The 23,924-nt window shown below is 42.0% G+C and overlaps 2 protein-coding genes across 2 annotated transcripts in view; both read right to left on the bottom strand.

The window, feature by feature from the left end:
• Window positions 1–9,034: 9,034 nt before the first annotated feature.
• cep15 (centrosomal protein 15) lies at window positions 9,035–12,438 on the bottom strand. Its single transcript, XM_020648413.3, has 4 exons — window positions 12,334–12,438; window positions 11,787–11,910; window positions 11,093–11,161; window positions 9,035–10,783 (listed from the first exon to the last, which is right to left on the bottom strand). The coding sequence occupies exons 1-4, from the start codon at window positions 12,384–12,386 to the stop codon at window positions 10,607–10,609; spliced, it is 423 nt and encodes a 140-aa protein (XP_020504069.2). The 5' UTR covers window positions 12,387–12,438; the 3' UTR covers window positions 9,035–10,606.
• Window positions 12,439–20,346: 7,908 nt separating this feature from the next.
• The window catches only part of ptprga (protein tyrosine phosphatase receptor type Ga), a 415,165-nt gene continuing 411,587 nt past the window's right edge, over window positions 20,347–23,924 (bottom strand). The window contains exons 28-29 of the mRNA XM_065955381.1: window positions 22,547–22,682; window positions 20,347–21,422 (exon numbers count right to left, since the gene is read on the bottom strand). Of these exons, the coding sequence (XP_065811453.1) occupies window positions 21,273–21,422; window positions 22,547–22,682 (286 nt within the window). The 3' untranslated portion in view covers window positions 20,347–21,272. The remainder of the gene's footprint in view (window positions 21,423–22,546; window positions 22,683–23,924) is intronic.

Genomic DNA, 23,924 nt, shown 5'->3' with positions numbered 1-23,924 from the left:
CTGAGACACACACCAGCAGAACAACATCACGTTCTTATCAACGTAAAAACTGAAGATGAAGGAGAAAATGTTGTTTGTGTCTCTCAGTTTCTCTATGGAGTGATGGTCTGAATGGAACTGAAATCATTTCAAAGTATACTTAGAAATAAGGTTAAATACACAAAAAGTAAAGTGAAAATGAGGTTTGTGTGACGTGAAGGAAGCAGGGCCGCAGACCTCAGGGAGGCCGACCGTCCAGCTCTTTAAACTTGAATGCAAAAGTGAAACCAGATACTTTTCAAACAGTGCAAGAATTATGTTGAAATTGCTCGGCTGAATCTTGTGGATTTATTATGTATTTCTAAAAAATGGGGAAAAGCTATAGGCTACTTTACGTGCATGTGTGAAAATAAGAAAACTAAATTATCATGAATGTTTAGACTGGAAAAAAAAATCATCATCAACATGGAAACTTTATTTAAAAAAAAAGAACAAAAGAAGCTTTACTTGTTTGTGAGACTTGGTCCAGAGGTGTAATGGTGCTTCATTCTGCTTTGCACCAAGTTTCATTAAAGTTGGGCTAATACATATTAGCATGAAAAACTGAACATCATTATGGAGGAAACCATGATGGTGAAACAAACAAACATCATGAATTGAAGGTTAAATATGAAAGATGAGTTTTAATAATGATCTTAATTAACAATGCAAAAATAAAAACAAGTGATAGAATTATGCTTCAATCAATCTGCAGTTTCTGTCATCTTCAGGGCTAAAAACACACAACACACACGCGCGCGCGCGCACACACACACACACACACACACACACACACACGCTGCAGGGCATGAACAACATTGTCGGAGAAGTAAACAACCTAAAGCCAGGCAGGTTGTCCTTTTTTCTACACTTTTCTCTCTCTCTCTCTCTTTCTCTTTCTCTCTCTCTCTCTCTCTGTCTGCACCTTCAACATCTGAGCAACCGGCTCCACATCCACAAACACGTTAATTGACGAGCGGGAGCTTTAATGAAGTCGCGGGCGCGCACACGCGGAGCAGATTAGAGGCCAGAGGAGAGCGGGAGCGCGCACTAATCGGCTGTCAACAACAGCATGAGGACATCTTTCTTTTTTCTTTTTTTTTTTTTTGCTCCCTCCGCAACCGCGGGATCACCGGGGGATTCAGGCAATTTAGGAGCCACAAAGGAGCTGGTTTGAGACAGGAAGAGAAGAAAAGAGAGAGGCGGACTTTTTGTCTGCACGTTTGAATTGATTGTAAATGGGAGATTAGCGGGGAAGCTTCACAAGTGCCCGATCGAGGAGGAGCGAGAGAAAGGGACCAATTAAGTCCACCAAATGTTAACTTACATCAGTTTCCCCTCAGTTTAGCCCACATGAAATTCCAATTAAAGCGTCCCCGCAGCAGCAGCTTTTTCTCTCTTTAGGGGAGGAGAGGGTGGAGGGGTGACGACAGTTTGTGTCATTATACAGGCTGCAGACAGCGTTCCCACAACATCTGATTATATTAACCTGCAGGGCTCTGCAGCAAAGCAACAATAATACTTAAACCCCATATAGATCATTCCATAAAGTGAGCAGGCTGATGGAGGTAATTGGTCAGACTGAATCATGACGTCAGCCCAGCAGAATTTTGTCTTCAACTACTGCAGTTCTAATTGAGATTTTATACCCCCTAAGGATTTTGTTGTGAAGTTTAAACTATTTTTTATATACTAATAACTATTTTTGCTCTCTGGATTCAGAGTTAAGATTGTTTATTCAGCATTCGTTATTTTAACTTTTTCATTATGTTTGTCTCCATCCATCACTTCCTTTCTCCTCTCTCTAACCCACTCTATAAGCCGGACACAGTTGCGGCAGATGGCTGTTCATCACGAGTGTATTTTCAGCTCGAGGTTTCTTCTGTTTATCTTTATTGAACCGTTTTCTAACCAGGTTGGTCCCATTGAGATTAAGAACCTCTTTTCCAAGGAGGACCTGGCCGACACAGGCAGCAGCAAAAACACAAAGTTACAGACGGAGACACAAAGAGAAAATACAAATTTATAAAACACTTAAGTTTCCATTAAAAGAGAAAAACCATCTTTGAGTCAAAATCTATAAGTCAGTAGTTCAAGCATTCGAGCTAAATGCACCGACCTATAGAATCATGTCTCCATCTGTCTTTCCTTTTAGATTTAAAAACAAGGACTCAAGCTCCTTGAGTTTTAAGTCACTCTGCAGCAGATTCCAGGCTGAGGGTGCAAACCTGACGGATTCATGATTGGGTCTTTGCAAAGAGTACAGCCTAATAAAAGAGTCAAATAAAGAACATATTGATGATTATCTCTAGAAAACAGTTCCCATGCAGGAGGAGCTTTGGGGCTGTACCTCTTCTCTCTTTGCTGATTGGTTCTGTACATGTGGAGGTAGTAAAGATGCACGATTAATCACAATATCATCGTTATCGCGATAAGAGCACTCGCAATAAACATATCGAAGAAGTCTGAATTTATGATTTCTCACTCAGCATGCACACATTTTAAATACGGGATGGAAACCCACTGGCCATGCTTTCATGCTCGAGTTAGTGAGCGGCTACCCTCAAAGTAATTGGTGCCAATTTCATGTTGAAGAAAAAAGATATTTTGGATTAAAGAGAAACATGCTGCAAAAAGGAAACAAGGTACAAACACGAGGGGGTTCACATTAAAACTGAGTTGTAGCTAATATTCACTTTTTATTTATTTTCTTATCACACTTCATATCGTTATCGTAACATAGAACAATGTTTTCACAAGCTTACTTTTCTCAGATCGAGCAGGCCTAGCAGGTAGGTTTTTTCTGTTCTCAAAAGCTTGGAATAGAAGACAAGACATTGTGTTTAATTAGGGTTTGTCTTGCTTTAGCTTTTTCTTTTTGTGTTCTACGACAATGAATAGACCTACTCTGTACTCTGATCTTGGAACGGTTCAATTCACCGTGTCATGTAAATGGATTTATGACACAATAATGAAATAAAAACGTTCAAACTTCTGATATGACATTCTGTATTTCAGAATTAAGTTTAAGGACTCTGAACAGTAGATCTGTTTTCCACATGTGGCCGTGTTTCTCTTCTTTCAGGGTTTTCTGGATGGTCGCATGTTCCCCACAACATTCTTAAACAGTTCTATTATTCTTAATTTGTCAAATTAGTAACTTTGAACGTTAAAAAGTCAGGACATCATCTGAATGAAACACTGAGCAGAAGTCGTCGCCTGTTTATTTTTACGACTTATACACGATGAGGTTTAAGTTTTACATTTAAAAATAATTCAAACGTTGTCTGTGTATTATGAGATTTAATCTTTTATTGATCTCAAGTCGTTTTAAACCATTCAGTTGGACCAGAGAACAAAATAAAAAACCTCACATTTGACTGTTTTCCAGCTTCAATTGCATTTGTTTGATTACAAATTTAATATCAAGATCCTGCTTAGACTCCTGAGGAACCTGAAAGCCCCCCCCCCCCCCCCGACTGCCCCCCCTCCCTCGTTAGGGAAGCAGCGGCCCTTTAGCACAATGAGCCTCCAGGATTCATTGTAAAGTCCTGTGGGGTTAATGAGCAGTGGCTTCTCATCGCTCTCATCCGGCTCTGCCGCTGATTTAAATGAGAAGCCGCTGAAAGGATGGAGGACTGAAGGGGCCAACAGTTTAGTTTTAAAAATCTCTCAATGTTTTTTTTAAGTGTTTTAAAAACACGACGGCGGTACATTGGTTACTTAGCGCGAGTAGAAAATGCTGTCATTGATACTGATTTGGCTTAAAAGGAATAAGCAAAAAAACACCTGACAGTCTCAGTTCAGGGCAGAGGAATCCAGGAGTGTGATGCATAAAAATGAGCCACTCAAGAAGCAGCCGAGCACACAGATCACAATTGAACAGACGCAGCATTCACTCGCTCCTCATTTAGATTCTTTTACTAAGTCAAACCCCGAGCCTTTCTCAAACCAAAACCTCATCAGGGCGTCTTAAAGACAGCGGCAGCAGCCCTGTCCCTGGGACGTGGCTGCCCGCCTGCCTTGGCATGTCAAGGGCATGGAGGGCCCGGGAGAAGGTGCTTTGTGGCTGGGAGGGGAAGAAGTGGTGGGCTTGCTGGGAACTGAGCGGGGAGGAGGCTCTCATGGCTCATCTGATGTCAAAACTCCACTATCTGACCGCCATCATGCATCCAACCAGTTTATCTATGTGGTCTGTAGCTCCAGGGTGGACCCCCGTCTCTCTATTGGAGTGCACAGACTGCCATTTGAAGGCAGGATACTTTCTACCCTGATGCGCCGAGTGTGCAGTGGTATGGGGAAGTTGTTCCACCCCTGATTGGCCATCGGAGGTAGTGAGAAAGGCATAATTGGGGGGAGGGGAGAGCCTTCTTGACTTTACTGTGAATGTCACAGAGGTGTGACGACGAGATGAAGTGAAACCAACTCTTTACCGTCTTCAGAGGCGGGACGGGATCGGTGGAGCCAGCAGGGAGGAGCAGCGCAGAGTGTGTGTGTGCATGTCTAAAGCGTGTGTGTGTGTGTGTGTGTGTGTGTGTGTGTGTGTGTGTGTGTGTGTGTGTGTGTGTGTGTGTGTGTGTGTGTGTGTGTGTGTGTGTGTGTGTAGAGCTTCCACTGTTTCCCTACCCGAGTAATATATTTGACTTTTAAAAAAGAAAGCAGAATGAGAAAAAAACCGACATGTCCAGGACTGAACATGACTTACCGCTTTGTCCACAGGGGGCGCCAAAACCAGCGACTTTGACAAGTCTTCTGACTGGTGACACTGGCTGGGATTAAGGGGTAATACTGGGTGTGCTGGGTGCTCGAACAAGATCAGTATCTCTTCTCCAGGTGAAATCAAAAACTAATTTCAGGCCAATTATTTGTAAAACCCAGCGGTTCTATGACAAACACAAAGCGCTGCATGAAATGCCCCCGTCATGTCTGACAAAACACAACCTATTCAAATATGTCTCTCTTTGTCCGGCTAATTACAAACACATTAATGTGATCCCTCTGCCGCCGCAAACCAACGAGTCATTTTCTGCATCACGTCCCGGGCCGCTCTCAGCCCTCCTCCAGTGGCGTTAAAGCCGTGTGTCATTGTCCGGGGAGGATCTTTTGATTCTGGGGGGGATGTCCGGTGCCACAGCTAATCCTTTTGACCTGACCCGGCCCTGCTGGGAAAACGTCCTCTCCCTCCTTCACTTTAGGGCCGCCGTGTTAATGATGAACCACTACCACTAGCTCACACAATTAAACCCCCCCCCCCACCTCGGGCTGAATGAAAGTCTGCATGATGCTACATAACAAGCTCAGATCAGGACAGGATGAGCAGTCACTGTGAGGAAAAACATGTTGACATGCATTTCAGAGCTGATGATAAATACGAACCACCAAGGAAAACATCTGTCACCACACCTCATAGCTTCAATCTGAACTTTAGGGCGTCTCCTCCTTCAGTTTAATCAAAGAGTATCCTCAAACTGTTTTAGTTTTCTCCTCTCTCGCCTGACTGATTTTTCACTTTCTGCAGAAGCAATGACATAATTGTCCAAAGCAGTTAGGGGTAACCTCCCTCTGTGAGAGTGTTAATCACTGCCTTTATGTTGAGTCTGCATGATGAGAAAAAGACAACCGGGTTCATATGGTGAACCTATGGTGCAATAATTTCATCATCTATTATCGCCTGACGATGTATGTCTCTCAGAACAGATGCCTATTCCACGGTCATTTCAGGGGGAGGCTAGCATTTAATAACTTCCAGCCAAGACTTCCTTTTCCATGCTGTGATTACATCAACAACATCCCCCGTAGTGGTGCCTGTTCACCTGTTTGTTGTGAGGGTTACTTCAACGGTAGATGATAAGTTACAGAGCGGCTTCACTCTGGCTTCCTTCAGCGGTATGGGCTTGAAAAAAGAATCTGTTACTCTCGTGATTTAACAGAAAAAACAACAGAGATGCAGATTTGTGAAAAGTAAAAACGCAAGCTTTGCCTTAAGAGGAGGAGAAAACGTTAAATATGTGTTGAATGGAGGTCAGATCGAACATTTCTGATGCATTTCAGGTAGTCAGGAAATCTAAAAGAAATCTAGATTTTCAACGTATTAATAGTGTTTTATTGAACGGTCCAGTGTTTCACATTTGTAGAATTTTCTCCGGGGAGAACATTTAAAAAAAAAAAAGTCTGATTCTGCAGCATGTTGATCACAAAGTGATTAACAGCATGGACTTAATCACTTTGTCTGGCACCTACCCCACCTCACCTCCAAACATCGCAAACAAACTCCTGCATACTGTCTGCACTGCAAAATGACACTGGCAACGTTTCAGTTCTGATATGATACCAAGGTTTCTTTTTTAAAGGTTTATTTTTGGGCTTAGAGTCAGAAACAGAGAGAGAGAGAGAGAGAGAGAGAGAGAGAGAGAGAGAGAGAGAGAGAGAGAGAGAGAGAGAGAGAGAGAGAGAGAGAGAGAGAGGGGAATGACATGTCGGATTCGAACCAGGGCCTCCCGCTTAGAGCACTTTTCGGTCCATGACCCCCCCAAAGTAAGTGCTAGAGACTGGGGACCCACACTGTCCATGGATGTGTTTAAAACATCTATACCATTGCACACAGCAGGAGAAGGCTTTCCAAACATTGGCATTAGAACACAACTGCCTTAACACCGTAATATTATTATAGTCATTTATTGGAAGATATGTAGAAGCAGAACATACAGAACACACCTGCTGCTGGAATCTGAATTTCCTGAGGGAACCTTCCCAAGGGATTAATAAAGTTCCTATCTATAAATAATCTCTTGAAATATTTTTTTGTACATATTTTCAGTTTTATCTGTTTTTGAAAGAATTCTCACGACCCCCTTCTCACTGTCTTGCGACCATTTTTTATTTATTTTTACAGTGCACTGCAACAGACAAAAACAAAGTGATTACCTGTTTGCTTTTCTCTCGACCAATTTAAAGTGTTTGCTTCGACTGCTGAGTGTGTGATCGTAAACTGATTAGAGCTTCATAAAGGACTTCATTAAGAACCAAACACAACACGCCCGGGGGCTCGATCGATATCAACAAAAGGCCGCAAGTACACAAACAATCAAATTCATACTCTGCACACCCGATCCATGAGTCGATGTTAATAGCACCGCTCATTTTGACTTTACCAGGCGACGGCAGAAAGACATCTGTGGAAGCTCGAATCGATACCGGCGACTGAAGTGGAATTCAGCATGCACACCTCCCCCGCTGGGCTTCTTTAAGAGCAATAAGGCCGCTCTGGTCTATTCAGGTCCAGAGTTTTACACGCAAGCTGCAGAAAGCTTGAAAAAGGACGAGAGCCTCTTCTGTTGGCAGGAGCTACAGGAGAGCCGAGAGGTAGCCTATGGGATTATTAGAAACACAGTGAAGCTCTGTAAAAAAGAGGAAATATTAGACGTATGTCCGTTCACTCAAAGGCAGCAGAGCCAGGCTAACCTTAAGGCCAGTGTTGCTTCCTCTTAGTGTACCACGTGAAGCCTTTCTATTTAATGTGAGACAACATGACAACAAGTCAAGGCCTTTGTGAAGGAAAAAGACAAAGAGGCAGGCAGCCCGGGCTCTTAAGTGGAGGTGACATGCCATGATCAAAGGAGAGACTCTGGAGCTCACACGGGGTCAGAGGAGAACCTTGAACAGCGCCAACAGGCACGACGCCCAGCAGCCGCTCTGATCGGACAAATCTGGAGTCAGAAACTGAGAGACTGAGTCAATAAATTAAGTTTAAAAAAAAAAAGAAAGATGTAATTTGCAATTTAAATGGCCCTCAGCAGTTGATACAAAACCCGTGATCTCTCCAGGACTCCCGGATCCAAAACAAATGCAACAGCCTTAAAAGTGTGAAAATAACAGGCTGCAAAAAAAAAAAAAACGCCTTCTCCCATTCTTCCTCCTTCCCCTTCACTTGGCCCCCTTGTGCAACCCCGCAGCAGCATGTCGCATGAATGAAATGCAGCGTGCAATTACCCCATTATCCAATCAAACGGAGTCGACACTTAACCATTTTGCGCGGCTTTGCGGCTCAATGATGTGTCGGGGGGGCTCTCGATGGCTGGACCCCGCGTTGCATAATCGTGTGGATCCAAGATTCATGCCATGGATGAGGGCTGGAAGGAGAGCGGCGGCCCGGCCAGTCTCAGGGGTCATTGTTGTCGTCTGTGGCTGGCAGGGTGAAACGAGGTCTGGTCACTGACAGCAGCAGCACCCCGGGGCCTCGGCCATTAGAATACATAATGCAGGGCTAGTCATTTGGAAGGGCTCCAGATCGTGCTCTTCAAACCCCTTTTAGATAATTTGCAGCATGGCATCTTCATCAACCACCCCCTCCCCCCCCCCCCCGCCCCCTCCCACCCTCACCCTCCGATCCTGTCACACATGATTGGACGCACGACACTAATACCCCCCCCCCCCCCACTTGTACCTTCCTTGAATCGTGGCCTTGACCTCGCAGTGCTCGCCCCCTCTACAAAACCAGCACCCCACCACCCAGCCCCATCAGTCCAGACTGGTCCACTCGGTCAGTCAGTCAGTGGTGGCCGGTGGCTATTTGACCCCCCCGAGGGCCCGCAGCGCTGGGGCCCCAGCTGAGGAGCCGGGGCAGCTGCCAACCACGGGCCACTTCAACCCGGGCTGTCCGGATGATTGCGTCTGTCAAGCCGCCACTCCGCGTCAGCCCGGCTCGGGTTTGATCACGGACAATTAGGGGTTAAAGAGAGGGGGGGGCAGGGTGCCAACTCTGGTGGTGCAGAGAGAGGAGGTACAAGTGATTCATGGGAGGGGGTTTCATCCACCCTGGCAGTGAAGAAGCAGACCTGTTTTTTTTAACTTGGTGACCAATGGGTGGGACGTTCCTCTGCTCAGTCACTGAAGATCAAAACTTCAGGCAGATGAAATGTGGGATGTGTTGTTGTCCTGACCTCCGGTAACCCCATCAAGCCACACCATCAAAATGCTTTGGCTTATTTTCAAGATGGCAGATAACAAAACAAACAACTACATTTATTTGACCAAAGTCAAATTTATTTCAACCCTTCACTTTCTTGAAGTATTCAAATATTTATGAATGTAGAACAAAATATTTCATTTCACCAAAATAAGGAAAACGTCTTATAAAGAACAGGATAAATACTTTGTTTATCTTTGCATGTTTTACTTTCATGAAATTAATATTCCAAATCACTATTTCTGATAAATAAACTTGTGAAAAACACGGACATCAGTTTATTATTATTAAGACATTTTATAGATATTTTGTCATACTGTGATAGTTATTTCAGTTTAAGAGAATAAAGCATACAGCTATAATCATTTCTAACATGTGTCCTTTCTTGTTCTCAGCTCTGAATGATCGGGTTGTAAATGACCACCATACCCGTCAATACAATCACTTACTAAAAAAATAAATAATCTGAATATAAACAACGGAACAATTCCATGACTCAACTCTTCCAGACATGTTCATGAAAAAGGATGTCTTTTTATGACATAAATAAAATACACTTTTTTTTTTAGTTAGTTTTTCGACCATGAAGTTCCCCCGATCTCTAAGTGCAAAACTTTCAATAGAACGAGGGTCAATAGACCGAGGGTCTGGTTGCTCGTTTCAAGAGTCTCTTATTTTGAAAAATTATAAAGTTCCCTTGGTTCCCATCTGTTCGTCTTTTGAACCACATTTTCTTTAAAACCCTAAATATGTCCACACAGCTCGTTTAATACCGTGAGGTGAGTAACTGTCCCAATTAAAAAAAAATTATTTTTTTGGAGAGACCGGTAGGGAGAGAGTCAATATTTTGGGGGGGGGGGGGGGGAGAGAGAGGAATAACATGAGGGAAAGGAGCCACAGGTCGGATTCTAACCCGGGCCATCTACTTCAAGGAGAGCAGCCTCTGTACATGGGGCGCACAAACTAACCACTCGTCCACCTGCACCCTCTGTCCTCACTGTCCCCTCTATAGCCTGTCTGGTGACTTAGGGTGGAATTATTAACACATACAAACCCCGTGGATTCACTAGAATTAAGGTGAATCATAAAGATGATGATATTCTTTAATGTTTGTCTTTTTGTAAATGTTAGTGTCTCTTTAAATACTGAACTTATCATCGTTATGGTTTTGTTTCTCCCGTGGTTATGAGCACAAATGGAGGATAATGTTCAACATTTTGGGATATCTCAGCTGCAGTCCTCTGAATCAACTCAGATTTATTTTTTCAAAAATATGAAAGAACCTCAAATAAAATCAAGAACTCAGTTTGATGATTCAGTGACTATTTGAGCTCTGAATGTTCCAGCAATTTGAGCAAGTCAAGTGTGAGTTGTATAAGACATAAATCAGTGCTATAGACGCATGGCTCCCTCTGGTGGTTTGAAAACAGTAATGCAAGCATTCAAACTTCAGTCCACAATGACACTTTCCAGTAGCCCTCGCGGTCTGTTCACAAAGTCCACGTCAAGCTCTTGTAGTGAGGATGGTCGAGTGTGTGTTTGAATTTCCAAGTCTGTGATCATCAGCACCATGTCACCAGAGTCTAGTGCACCATCACCACCACCATGACCACCACCCCTCACCTACCGAGCTGTCCGGGGTCTTGGGCGAGGGGGCAGGCCTCTGTCTTTCGCTGTGCTGGGTTTCTGTTTTGCTCTCCTGGGTGGCTGCTCTGGACCATCGGTAGGGTGGGGGCCTTTACCCAGAAGGAAGTTCTCCCAGGCTGGGATGGACTCTTCCACAGACGCCCAGTATCTCGTCTAGAGAGAAACAAAATGAAACTTTAGTTTTGACGACTAGAGTCTCAAATCTGCACATATGACCTCCATGAAGGGGGTTCCATTTAATCAAGTCGGAATGAAAATCTGATCTAGTAAAGAAGTTAAAGTTCTGTGGTGCCACTTGAGAGACAGATGAGGATTTCAGACGCCATCACAGCACATTTGACTGACCGAGTGTGATGGTGGCGGCTTCTGTGTCTGCAGGTATATATGTTGCATGGGTTTATAGTAAGCAGCCAACTTTGGAGATGAAAAAATCTCAAAGTGAACACCTGCACTAAGAGTTACCTCTAGAGCCAGGAGATCTGGACGTGGCAGCGGTCTTCCCCTGAGACGATCCTCTATCTTCTGTAAATCCTGCAGTTAAACAGATCTTACATGATCATCCACACACTCTTTACTCTCTCACACTTAGTCAATGATTTGATATGTCATGGATTGTGAAACATGTCCCCGTTAATAGAATAGAATAGAATAGAATTACTTTATTGATCCCAAATTGTGGAGTTACAGCACACAATATTCAACACACAATATTAGCAAATTTAAACCCAATATAATATTAAATACAAAGTGAATAAGTACTAAAAATATCAAAACTAAGACTGTGAATATATACAACCAGGATTTAACTAAGCATTACTAGTCTTAAATATGAAAGATTAAATATGGAAGATTAAATGTAAATGTGCAAAAACAGAGTTGTAAATGGACAGTATTGACACAAGTTAAAGTGCATGAGTGTAGACATATTATAAGCAGAAACTACACAGGACTATAGGAGTTTGCCTGCAATTTATTGGATTTATTATTTTAGTATTATATTCAAGTTTAAAACTCTTTAAGTCTTAGTTACTCCTTCATATTTGTCTTTTTCAAATTTTCAGAAAGCCTCAGTGACGTCTTCATTTGTCTGAAAAACTGTTAATTAAGTGTTTTACTAAGTGCTGCAGAGTGTGTGTAATATCACAGCTTGCGCTACCTGCAGTAGGGTGGTGTTCCTGGCCCGAGCAGCTTCACACACCTCCACCTGCTTCCTCTTCATCACCTTCAGCTGCTGCCTGCGACTCTCCATCGGCTCCAGCAGCTCTGCTCTCCTTCTCAGACTGACGTCACACAAAGCAGAGAAAACACAGAGCTGCCTTTTTCTTATTTTCCACTTCAAAAGTTGTGAACCCGCCGGCGGAAAGTCACCAGATAACACGGTCACTCGTTTAACCGCAACACCAACAACAACGATTTATTAAAGTTGTTGTTGCCGGCCTACGTATAGAAATACACACCCATAATATCTAATGGAAACTATACATGAACATAATAAACTAAAAGAAAAGTGCAGAGAGGTTTGAATTGGCCTAAAAAAAACAGTAAATGAACGCTTTCATTCACAGGTGAAGGTGTAAGGTAGGCTGACTAGCTAGCAGGCTAACTGTGTGAACCAAACAGCTGTGGTCTTTATGACATCATTATTGACTATTATCGATTAAACTTTATCATTACGTCGGCACATTAAAAAATGCATCACTCACATTTCCTCGTGTTTCTCAATTAATTCAATGTCTTCAGGTAAACACGACGACATCGCGAGCAACAAAGGCTCCTCTCAATCAAGCTAGTTAACCGTTAAATGATTCACTTCCGGATTGGAAGCATTTCTTACTTCAAAATAAGAGCACAGTCTGCGCTTGGCTGGAAATCTCTTCATCGCATTTACTGCAAGTTTTTACTGTCACCTGCTGCTGAACACAATGATCACACTGTCCTGTAACCTATAGTGTATTTGACTTTCATTTAGCCTGTATAAAATCACAACTTCATGGTCTGACTAAATAATAGCAGGTCTTTTTTTACCTATCTAATTAAGGCTATTTAATATAGGCTGTCAACATGTTCAGTACCTTGAGACTTTTTGATACTGCATGTTTTAAAATGTCGATTTAAAGATCAATAGTTTTTGAAAAGTAGGCCACCCAAGTCATCCTTTAAATCCAATATCAACATACTTAAATTAAATTATTTGTCCCCAGGGGCCGTTTCAAAGGGCACATAGAGCAGTAGCATAAAACAACAAAAATAGGAACAGCAATTAGTGCCAAGTAGACAAAATATATAAACATAGAATTTAAAACAAAACATTTAAATCAATTGAAAAAAAGTTATCTATAGCCTATTGTTTGGTTTTAACTATAGCTTCAAGGTTTAAGGTTGTCTTCATTATCCGTGTGAGAAGGGCATTTTTCTCTGCATCCAATTAAAAATCAACATACAATATAAAATACAATAAGATGTAAAAGTCCAATGGACAACTTTACAATAGATAAAAACAGGTTTGAAAAAAGGAAACACAATTAGCCATTAAAAAGTCAACGGCAGCAGCAATCATCAATCTATCTATCTGTCTAATGGATTTTATTTTGAAACTTTGCTCGGAAGTTGTAGTTCTTCTACAAACGGCTTCTCTTACCGAGGCGTTCTGTTACCATGGTGACCAAACACACGTGGAACCTGCTGCTGCCCCCTGCTGGTTTGATAGTCTAACACAACTGCCTTTCTGTCACATGGTTCAGGAGAGCTTTGACATAAATCTAATTCCACGAGGCTCATTTATTCTAACACAGACTAACTCACTCTAATTTCTTCACATCTCTTCGGTGTTGTTGTTTTTACTTACTCTGTATTATTAGCTAAACTCTAAGTACAATAGTCACAAATCTTTTGGATGTCTGCAAACGGTCACAATTCACCCCAAACATTTCATTCTTGTTTCTAATCGGGGTCGTTGGCTCAGTTAATCGGTCTATTCAACCAAAATGAAAAGTTGTTTAGCCATCCTGAGGAGGTCAAAAATGTTTCTGCCTTGTTTTTGATGTTTTTGTCATCATGTCAGTGAACCCTGGAAACATTTCTGATGTAAAATTCTCAATTTGTTTTCAACATTTTCGTCCACACTAACTGCTTACCGTTCTATAGGCAATAATAATTTATTATTAGACAAACATGTTGCCTCGATCATTACCGTCAGCTGGAGTCTCTTTGCCAATTTATCAGACACAACAAACATCCCATGATACGGATATTTATGGAATAGACATGCCTGTCTGGTCCATTTTTACTAACTGGACCATTTTGTTTGTGACAGCGAGAAAGTTTAGAAGTTGTGAAGACAGTTTCACTGAGAATCACCTCAGCAGTTTGGATCTGTAGGTAGGTTTTTGTGGTTAAATGGTGTAAATTTCATCAATCATCAATTATAAATACATTATTTCATAGATTTCAAATAATTGAACTCTTGATGGTGTAAAGTTTACTCTAGCTTGTTCAAAATGAAGACACAGACTTTCTCTTGTTAAACATAGGCTACTTGTTAAAGCAGCATTATAGAAGGATTCGGTTTAGTACGCTTTGGTGTCCACTGAAAGTCTCTCCCACTCACAGCCAACGAGAGCATTTGTTGACAAGCAGAGGTTGTTGCTGTGAGAATCCAAAGAGCCATGTCGACTAGACTGCTTAAACATGAGAAGATACACAGCGATAATGACACAGCCTTGCGTTATGTCACAATCTGTTCTGAATAATATCTGCAGGGTACTCTCGGCATCTTGTTCCATCACTCTCTCTTTTCCTCTTGTTAGTTTCATTCCTCACCCCAATCGTTGAAGGGGGCAAATTGGGTCGAAATGGGGCCTAAAAGGAAAAATCATCTTGTGTGTAGCCAGCGTTATCAGAGGTGTAAAAGACACAGAGGAGTGGGAGATAAACGATTTAATATTCATATTTATTTCAACACTAAATCCACTCATGAGAATATCTGAGGTGAGAAATCAGTCCTGGTGGAACCTGAGTATGGACAGTTTCACCAAAGGTTAACGTCGAATCAGAAAATAGCGGGGACAGCTAGCTAACAGGGCCACCATTCACATCTCCTCCAGCTGCAAGAGTGAGTAAGGAGGGATGTTGACATGTATGCTCTCGATTGTAAAAAAGTGGTTCTATGCTGTGTTAATGACAAGTGACAGCAGCCAATGATATGCGATAATATCATGTCAACTGAAGTGTGTCAATAAAGTTTTTCTCCCTCCTCAGAGAGTGTGAGATCCAGTTCGGGCCCCACATTGTCTTTATTCCTCTGTATATATTTCGGTCTCTAGTTTTGGGTAAGAACACCAGGATCGTTGTGCAAACTAACTCTGCTAACAAGGGACCTTGAATTATTTTAGGTATATTTCTTAACAAACAGAAAGTGTGAAGCAGCCTCTGCTGGTAACTTCAATCTGTCAGAAGGGAAATGTCCTTATTCTAAAAAAAGACACCACCCAAAAAGAAAACCCTCTGGAGCTTACACACAAATATCATCACACAAATCATTTCAGAAAATTACATCAAAACCCATATTTTATTTTATGTATAGCAATACCATTTACATATTAAATAACACTTTAATAGAATGCTTTTGATATAGCTTCCAACTAAACAACAACAAAAGAAAGAAAGCAGAAATCAATCCGTCTTCTTTTAATTCATGTTACAAAAAGAGGAACAAACGGCCACCTTCTCAAAACAGGTCAGCTGAGAGCAAGTTATCCTGTGAGAGCTATTCCCATCGTTCACCGCGTGTGACCGCAGAATCAAAGCGTCCATATCGGATAGAAACCAAAAAGTTAGAAAAGAAAAATAAACAGAAGAGAGGATAACATTTTAATATCACAATCACTGCCTGAACATTAATGGAGGGCGTGAAAGCTGGAGAGAGTGATTATGACCACAAGCTTGAAGCAGACGCTCACACACACACACACACACACTCACACACCTGGATTCACACGATCCATCATGAACGGCAACACCGTGAATGAGTTGATATGATTAAGAACAGATTGGAAACCTTTGTGATTGGCTCTTGAAAGTCAAAAATGGGTGAAAGAATTTAAAAAAAAATCATTGTGATGTAACGTTTCCTTGGACACTCGGACACCATAACTACAGAAGGGTTGACTTAGAGGTCAAAGAAACATATGCACATTTCATACCGATGTGCTGCCGCATGTTTGCTTTGAAGGCAACACAGAACTCTTTGAACAAAAGTTGTTTAAACATGGAGAAGACAGAAAAGTGACAATCTTAAGGGCCCGGAGACACCAGCATGTTTAACATCAGAATTTAAATTTCCAACTGTTTGTTTCACACGATCAGTACATTCAACTGGGATGAATATTATGAGCTACTGCATTGCTTAACTTAACTTAACTTAACAACTTAAAGACGTACGATGCTTAAGGTTCAAAATGGAGGCGGCTACATATCAGTCGAGGTCAGCCTGTCTTGCTGGCGAACAACAGAGTTGCAGCACTCACATGGAAAGTTCATAATACTTGCTGGATTTGCTCATCTCAATCATAGGCTGTGCCCTAAACTGTATACTTTCATACTGTAGCATGAGCTGAAATCATAGTATGCTTTTTTTATTAAGTGAGAAAACCCGGATGTATTCGGATCGACCAGAATTTTTTAGTATGAAACATGAAGCATTCTGGTCACAATGCACTGAGGCTCTTAGACTGTCCAATCACAAAGCTCGCCAGCCAGCCAAGTAGCGGCTTAAAATAAAACCTCCGTGCTGAAAATCATTTCAACATGTTGTCAAATAATATTAAAATGACTACATATCTGTATCAGTATTAAATGTTGACATGTTGTTGTTGAATTCTGTTGAATGCTAGCTCATCGAACGGAGCTCAGTATATTGTATTTTGAGTATGCAGTAGGCAGTATTTAGTATGTAGTTTCGGACACAGCCATAGACTTTATAGGGTGAAGCAAAAAAAAATATATTGAGCTCCCCCTGCTGGCTGGCTGCAGTATAGTTCTTAAACCCCGCCTTCTCCATGTTAGTAGATGGGACATGGGGGAAACTATGAAGTTAAAATACATGTGAAATAAAAAATTTTCATACATAGATTCTGTAGAGATTTTGGTCCAAGTGTATATATTTTTATACTGTATTATTGGTAAGATAAATGTGTGTTTGGTGAGCGAAAGGGGCGTGGCTTCAATTCCTTGGTTCCACCAGCCAGCTACCGTCTTACATCAGCGCCTGTCAGGGGGGGTATTATGGCTTCACACCGGAGAGACATGTTGTCAGTATTAATATACAGTCAGAGGTCTCAGTGTATTGTTCTGTTATGAGCCAGATAGACTTCAATGGCGAGTTATTTGACTTACAAGCTGTCGTTCATTTAAGACAGAAACCCTATTAACTGTTAGCCCAGCAGCAGCAGCAGTGGCTTTGTTATTTTTAAGGGGAAGTGTACATGAATCGTCCTGAAAATTTAATGACATGATCCAGAATATGTTTAGTACATAGGTACCAAAAACACAGAGGGTTTCGTTAATGTGTCACCCTCAACAACACTGCAGGAGAACAGAAGTAGAATCGTACTACCCCTTTAATTCTGCTTTCTAAAACAAAATCATGGTGAATGACAAAAACTGCAATAAGTAAGAAGCTTGAAGCTAAAGATAAAGCAAACAGGATGCTGCAGTGTGACTGTGAAGCAGAGCTTTGCAAAGACACAGATACAAGTACAGAGTGAAGGAATGGAAAGAGGAGGGCTGGGCACAAAGCTCATCAAATGTCATTTTCTGCACGGGAGGATTCACGTCTTTGGTAAAAGTCTGTAAAAAAAAAAAAAAAAACATTTGTCCCTCTCGCATTCGACCAAGCTATCTGTGCCGTGCCGTCAATCACAGAGGTACGAATAGCATCAGAACCGGTGGCTAAATAAGAGCATCTTCATGTCAGTAGTAGTGTGTTGGAGTATGTGCATGTGTAGGGGGTTAATGCAGATAAAGCAGGAAACATTTGAGGCTCTGCTCTTTGCTTGTAGACCACAAAATTCCACCAAAGGCAACTGGACTGGTTGAAGATATTCAAGACCAGAGAGGCTTACATTTCTCGCTCCGTCCACCAGAAAGTTTAGAACTGAAGAAGCAGTTAGGAGGAGGAGAGGTGGAACGTCATCAAGATCTTCAACCAGCCCAGTTGCCTTTGGATCAAGCTTCGAGTGTACCATGACCTGGATGACTGAGAACCTACACAGACATCTTGAGGACCACAAAAATATGTCTCTGGAGAAAAGGTCTGGGAGGGAAACTATGTACACAAGGCCTTTGGAGGTTTAGAGAGAGCGATCACACCTCTGTCGACGAGCACGGGGTCATGAGTGGGCCTCCATTGGATGACAAACTGGTTTCCAGTTTGTGACAAATTAAATTAAGATGCAGATCTGTGCTATGGTGACTACTGCGGTAAATGGGAACCAGTAAAACCCCTGTGTTTAAATGGCATGGTGGATCTGTTGGGGGGAGGGGAAACCATTAAGCTGTGTCGATATTAAAGTCAAGGCTACATTTCTGTGTGTTTATGATCAGTTTAATATGAAGAGCTTCAGTTTGTCAGGCTGTGTTGTACAAACAGGGATTGTACCTTAGCTGTCAATTTGTTATTATTTACAAAACGAGGCTGAGGATTTTCTATTTTTTTTAGAGAAAAGATTGAAACCTGAACTGACACTACTCATGAATGTAGTCTTTGACTCTTCAACTTGATGTGTTCAGTCAAAAAGCAAAGCCTGTTGTCATCCAGTTGGTCTTATTCATATGTTGCTAACTTTCAGAAGTCTTTTTTTTAATTGAAAAGCATGTCTCAATGTGTACATCCGCAGCCTTAAATAGTCCCCAAACAAATGCAGTATGACGTGTATGAGATACGTTTGCTGAAATGACTTTTAAGTGACTTTTAAGTTTGGGGTAGAAATATGGGAACTGGTAAGACTCACTTTGGCAGAGGAGTCGGGTTTGGTACTGCTGGAAGTACAAATGAACAACAGTGAAACATGTCTGATCATGCATATGAACAATACCATGTTTATGTGTAACTTTAGCATATTAGCATTAGTAGACGTATTAGCATAGAAATTCAAGGGTAGCATCCTTTTAAGGATCCAGGTAATGTAGCCTACGTAGACCGATCCGATCAAACTGAAACTACACAGTCAGGTCAACGGAGGGTTTCCTGTTTGCGTCACCAGCTGGTCCCGCCCACCCTATCGTAAATAAGCGCCACTCTGTCGCCTAGCAACCTCGACAGCTGCACCAGATCTAGCTAACAAAACAGGCGTCACAGTCGCGTCAGTTGTCTGCAGCAACTGAATCAGTCTCCTAAATGGTAAAGCCTTTTGACGCACCGCTAGGACCATGCGATGTATAAAACATGGACATAGTCTCTCAGTGATGTCACTCATTTGTTCCTGAGGAGTTTTGAACCCAAAAACAATGGCGTTCACCATTTTGGAAATGCTGTTTCAAACTAACCTTTCAGTCAAACTAACATTAGTCTAAGAGCGGATGCGGAGGCGGGCCTTTAGCCTCCGAGCTAACGGCTACAACGCGCCTGCCCGTCAGTCAGGTAAACCACGCCCCAGAATAAAGAATGATTTATTGAAAACCTAAAAACAGGAAACTCTTGGTACTGCAGGTTTTTGCCCTTCTGCATTAGTTTCACTTTTCAACACCGGAGGCTGCCACTTGGCTGTGAAGCAATCGGTCTTCTGATGCGCCCTTCTCGGGATGCAGCCCCTGAATTTATACACAGCTTAAGTCAACATGTCAAATTGTATCATGGTGGTCTTTGATGAAATGTAAGTATTCCCAGCAGTTCAACATTTCAATGGAGTCGGCTAACATTAAGCACATGACGAACCTTACAAAGGAATCTGACCGCTGGAAAACGCTGTGAGTTGTCGTGATTCATCATGAAAAAAACAACAAATGGACGAGACAGTAAAGAGGCATCAGGCTTCTAATGGGGCAAAAATGTCCTTTCTGGTTCTCCATTCTTAAACCACATTGAACTATCCAAGATTTACTAGACATGACTGTAAGCACCTTCCTTAATGAATTAATTTAACATTCAAGAAATCGAACACCTCAGTCGTGAGGTTCTTCAAATCAGGGTTAGATTTACACTCAGAACCCAAAGACTGTTTTCAACCCTGTTTCAGATTTCTAGAACCTAACCAGCATGTTGCATAGAGCTTGTTTTTGAGTCTGTTGTTCCCCGTGCAGACCAAACTGAATCAACCCTGTAATGACGCACTTTTTAATGTGCGCTCATGAGGGCTCCACATGCAGACGTCTGCGTGTCGGTCTGATTGATTTTTAATCTGGAAAAAAAAAAAGGTGTTATTTCCAACAAGATGGGGAATGTCATGTCGTTGCGTCATCTGATGTCGTTTGTCAGATGTTTAGAAATTTTCACATCAGTCACCGGCGGCGTTTGCGGAGTGTGTATTTGAGTGTGTGAATGTGTGTGTGAGGTCACAACATAGCAGCATACAGGGAACGTGAGCGATCGACTGAGGGAGTCCGCTTCCAAATGTTTGGAGATGAGCTGCGTGTGCTGGAGTGGTTAAACTATCGGATGAGGTGGAAATCAACCGGCCTGAGGCAGGAGGCCACAAAGGACATGTACAAAAATCACAAAGTTATTATGATAAGGATATATTTATATATGTATACATACAGTATTTCCATATATTAAAAAGCATAATATGAATTATACAAAGAAATAGTAAAATTTCACAGTAGCAGTTGTTACACCACCTTGGGTATTCTAACATGTTTGTGAACTCGCTAAGTAAGAGTGAGAGTGACGAGAAAACAAGGCAAAAAAAAGGAGAGGAAAAAAAAAAAAGAGCTTTTTTTTCTGTAGCGAAATGCTCCCATGTGTCGGTTCTTGTGGTTAATGAGTTGGTTATGTGAGTACTATAGATGAGCAGGGGCGGAGGAGGTCCCGCTGAGCTGAAGTCAAACAGCTTTTTGTCACTGAGGCAGAGAGTTCAGGCCGTCCTCCATCCACTGTCTAAAATCATCAACATGTAGGTGTCGGGCAGAACATCGTCCTTCACAGAAGCATGTTGGTTTCGATCGTGGCTGAAGCCGCGTGGAATGTAAAATAAAAAATAAACACAATTCAGAGCTCGAGTGGAGGAGAAAGCCGAGTGAGTCAGCTTTAGTATAGGCAGTAACACTGACATTATATAGTGCAAACAAGAAAAAAGACAGAAAAGTGTTTCTCGTTGCCTATCGACGCTGTCGTGAAGAAGAAACTCAAAAAAAAAACTCAAAAAAGTCGCAGGTGCAAACCCTTCAGTAGGAGAACATTAAGACATAAAATGGCGAAAAAAATAAATATCAAAAACTTTTTATCAGTGTAAAAAAGTAATCAGGTTATTCATTTTAACCAAGAGTCTGGCAAAAAAAGGCCTCAAAAAGTCTCGTCCACAATAGTTCCTTGACGGTTTTACAAAGTTAAGTGCCTCCTATGCGGCGGGCTCAGGGACCCTCGTGGGGGACCCCTTACAAGACGCCCCTCGGATCAGATCCAGGCCCGCTGAAGGGCCCCTCTCTCTCAGACCAGCGACTCCATGCTCTCCGCCTGGTCAGAATGGTCAGAGATGGACCCCATGGTCACGTTAATGTCCCTGGACAGAAGGGCCGAGCCGCTGTCCTTGGTGCTGACGAGGCTGAGCAGAGCTTTGTAGAGGTACTCGTACTGGTCCTGTGAACACACCGGGGGGGGACAGGTATGAGAACACATGTGAGCAGGTCTGCAGGGATTATTCAATATATTGAGTCAACTAAAATGTTATAATACTGATTGGTTAACTGTATGTTCCATCTCATAAATCATTAACTCTGAAATCAATCTGATCAGCGTTTTACATTTTAAAAAGAAAGATTGCACATAGACTTTGAAGAATTTAAAAAAATTAAATTTGTTAAAAAAATCATTTTTATTGATTTTATTGTGAAAACCGTCAATAAAAATTTGTAAAAATAATCTTATTAAAGGGAAGTTAACATAATATTAACAGGTTAACATAATATTGTTTTTATCATAGTTTAATACTCTGTTTCGATAGTGACAAATCTGGGGAGAGGAAAAACATTCCAAAACAGTCTAAAAATACAATATCAAATTTGACGATTCTTTTAGTAGATATGTGTACTTCAGATATGGAACAATATAAATAGGGAAAAAATTTAAAATAAAAACTAAAACTTAAAAAATGTCAATATATTTCCAACCTGACTTTGAACCAATTCGGTAGAATGGCCCATATACACACACCATATCTTTATATATTATCACACAAATGTGTTAAATACTTCATTCTGATTGGCCGGTTACCCATAGCAACGGGATGGACAGGATGTGGCTAGAGATGCTGCTTTAACCACAAACTGTGGAGGACTAACCGAGATCAGATAAATTCGCAAAAATAAGTTGAGTTATTTCAACATCAGTCTGTTTAGCATTCAGAAAAAGGACAAAATGGAGCAAAACTGTAGAGAAAAGAGGTTGAAAGATGAGAATATCGTACGCTTTGACAGAGAAATCCACAAACCTAAGGGTGGTATATGAAGTGAAGTTTTACAGATTGTGGTATATGAGACACGGCCGTGTGTAAAGACTGCTGAATGGAAAAGAAAATGCCAAAAGACTTGATATAAAATCATTTCCAGATCGCTTCTTTGTGTCTAATCATGGATGTCTTAGGTTAATTAGCTCCGCCTCTCGTCAGGGTCAGGGTCCATGCTCACCCTCCTTGGTTCCACTCTGCACTAACAACCTGCTCAGTACACATCATCCCTGACATAAGAGTCATGTCTCAGACTTACGATGTATGCAAAGACCCCCGGCCTCATGAGGTTGATCATCTTGGCCACTTCGTAGACGTCGACGGCGCCCTCGCTCTCCAGCTGCTGGGACAGCGTGGTGAGGGCACACAGCGTGCCGGCAGACACTGCGCCCAACCTGTAAGACACACAACCACACACACACTCAAAGTCAGGATCCGAGAGTAGAATGCATCTTCACATTATTATCAGAAAAACTGCTTTGGTATGTTTCAACTCAGGTGTAGCGGTACTGGGCCTTAAACACGATTTTTAATTTTTGTCATGTGACTGACTGGGCGGCCTGGAGGGCAAAAAGAGCTTTGGGAAAGTGGGGGCCAGCTTCGAACACTTCACCATCTCGTCAAAATGAAGCATGTTTACATCACCATGACAACCACAGAAAAACGGAGACACAAAGATAAACTGAAACTTTTGGGTACTTGTGACCAGGGGCGTGTCCAAACTTTTTGGACTGGGGCGGCGGGGGATTTTTGGTGTGGCACCTGGGGTGGCCTATCAGATTTCTAGGGGGGGGCGGGCCCATGCCACCCCTCTTGACACACCCCTGCTTGTGACCCATAAAACAACACACTGCACATTATTTCAATCACTAAAAACAGCAAAGTCCTATCTAAATATGTAAACATAAAGTGCTTAATTTGGCTTCTGGAAGGCCTAGAAGTTTTTAAAATATCTTTTTATCTGATGAACTCGCACTAGCTGAAAGTTACTGAAGGTAAAGTCTTGGTTGTGTCTGTATGTCATCATTCAACATAAGCTAACCACCACCTGATCATGGCCGTGGTTATAATTCCCAAGCTTCTTACAGATATATAATTGTTATCTGTAGATTCGCTCTTCCTGTGAATGCTCTGCCACTTGTCACGTCTCAAATCTATTCATTTAATTGGCTGTAAGAATATCTCTCTGAGGACTCCGTGCTGCCGTGAAAAACCTTCACAACTCAGTGTTGGTGATGTCCTCGACGGCAGCTTAGCTGGGGAGTGAGGACCCTTTACAGATCAGGAATGTCACCTCCCTGATTAAAGATTTATTAGCGAATGAATCCACCTGAGAGAACGACAGCTCAGCTACGCGTGAGGCTTCCCAAGAGAACGCCGGGGTCGCCTCCGCAACGTAAAGGGTCTGCTCTTCTATTAGCAGCCCTGTCAGGAGCGCAGCAGAAACCGCTGCTAACAACCCATGGCTGGCTGAATAATGAGCGTGAAGACAATTAGGATGAACCTCTAACTGACAATCTCTTAGGTGCTGCGAGCCGGCTGCGCCATGGCAACCAGATGAAGTGTTCAATTAGTCATTAGTTTTCTTCTCGAAAGATGCGACAAGCAATCTTCATTATTCTAATGAATAAACATGA

This window comes from Labrus bergylta, chromosome 5, assembly GCF_963930695.1.
Source record: "Labrus bergylta chromosome 5, fLabBer1.1, whole genome shotgun sequence".
In the NCBI taxonomy this organism is placed as follows: Eukaryota; Metazoa; Chordata; class Actinopteri; order Labriformes; family Labridae; genus Labrus; species Labrus bergylta.
Note: the sequence above shows the minus strand (reverse complement) of the source record. Positions and strands in the feature narration are given on the sequence as shown.

Coding starts and splice junctions, on each gene's coding strand:
- cep15 (XM_020648413.3), bottom strand. CDS start 12,386: ATGTCGTCGTGTTTACCTGAAGACATTGAATTAATTGAGAAACACGAG. Junction 11,162..11,786: donor GGAACACCACCCTACTGCAG/GTAGCGCAAGCT, acceptor GTTTAACTGCAG/GATTTACAGAAGATAGAGGA. Junction 10,784..11,092: donor CAGATCTCCTGGCTCTAGAG/GTAACTCTTAGT, acceptor GTTTCTCTCTAG/ACGAGATACTGGGCGTCTGT.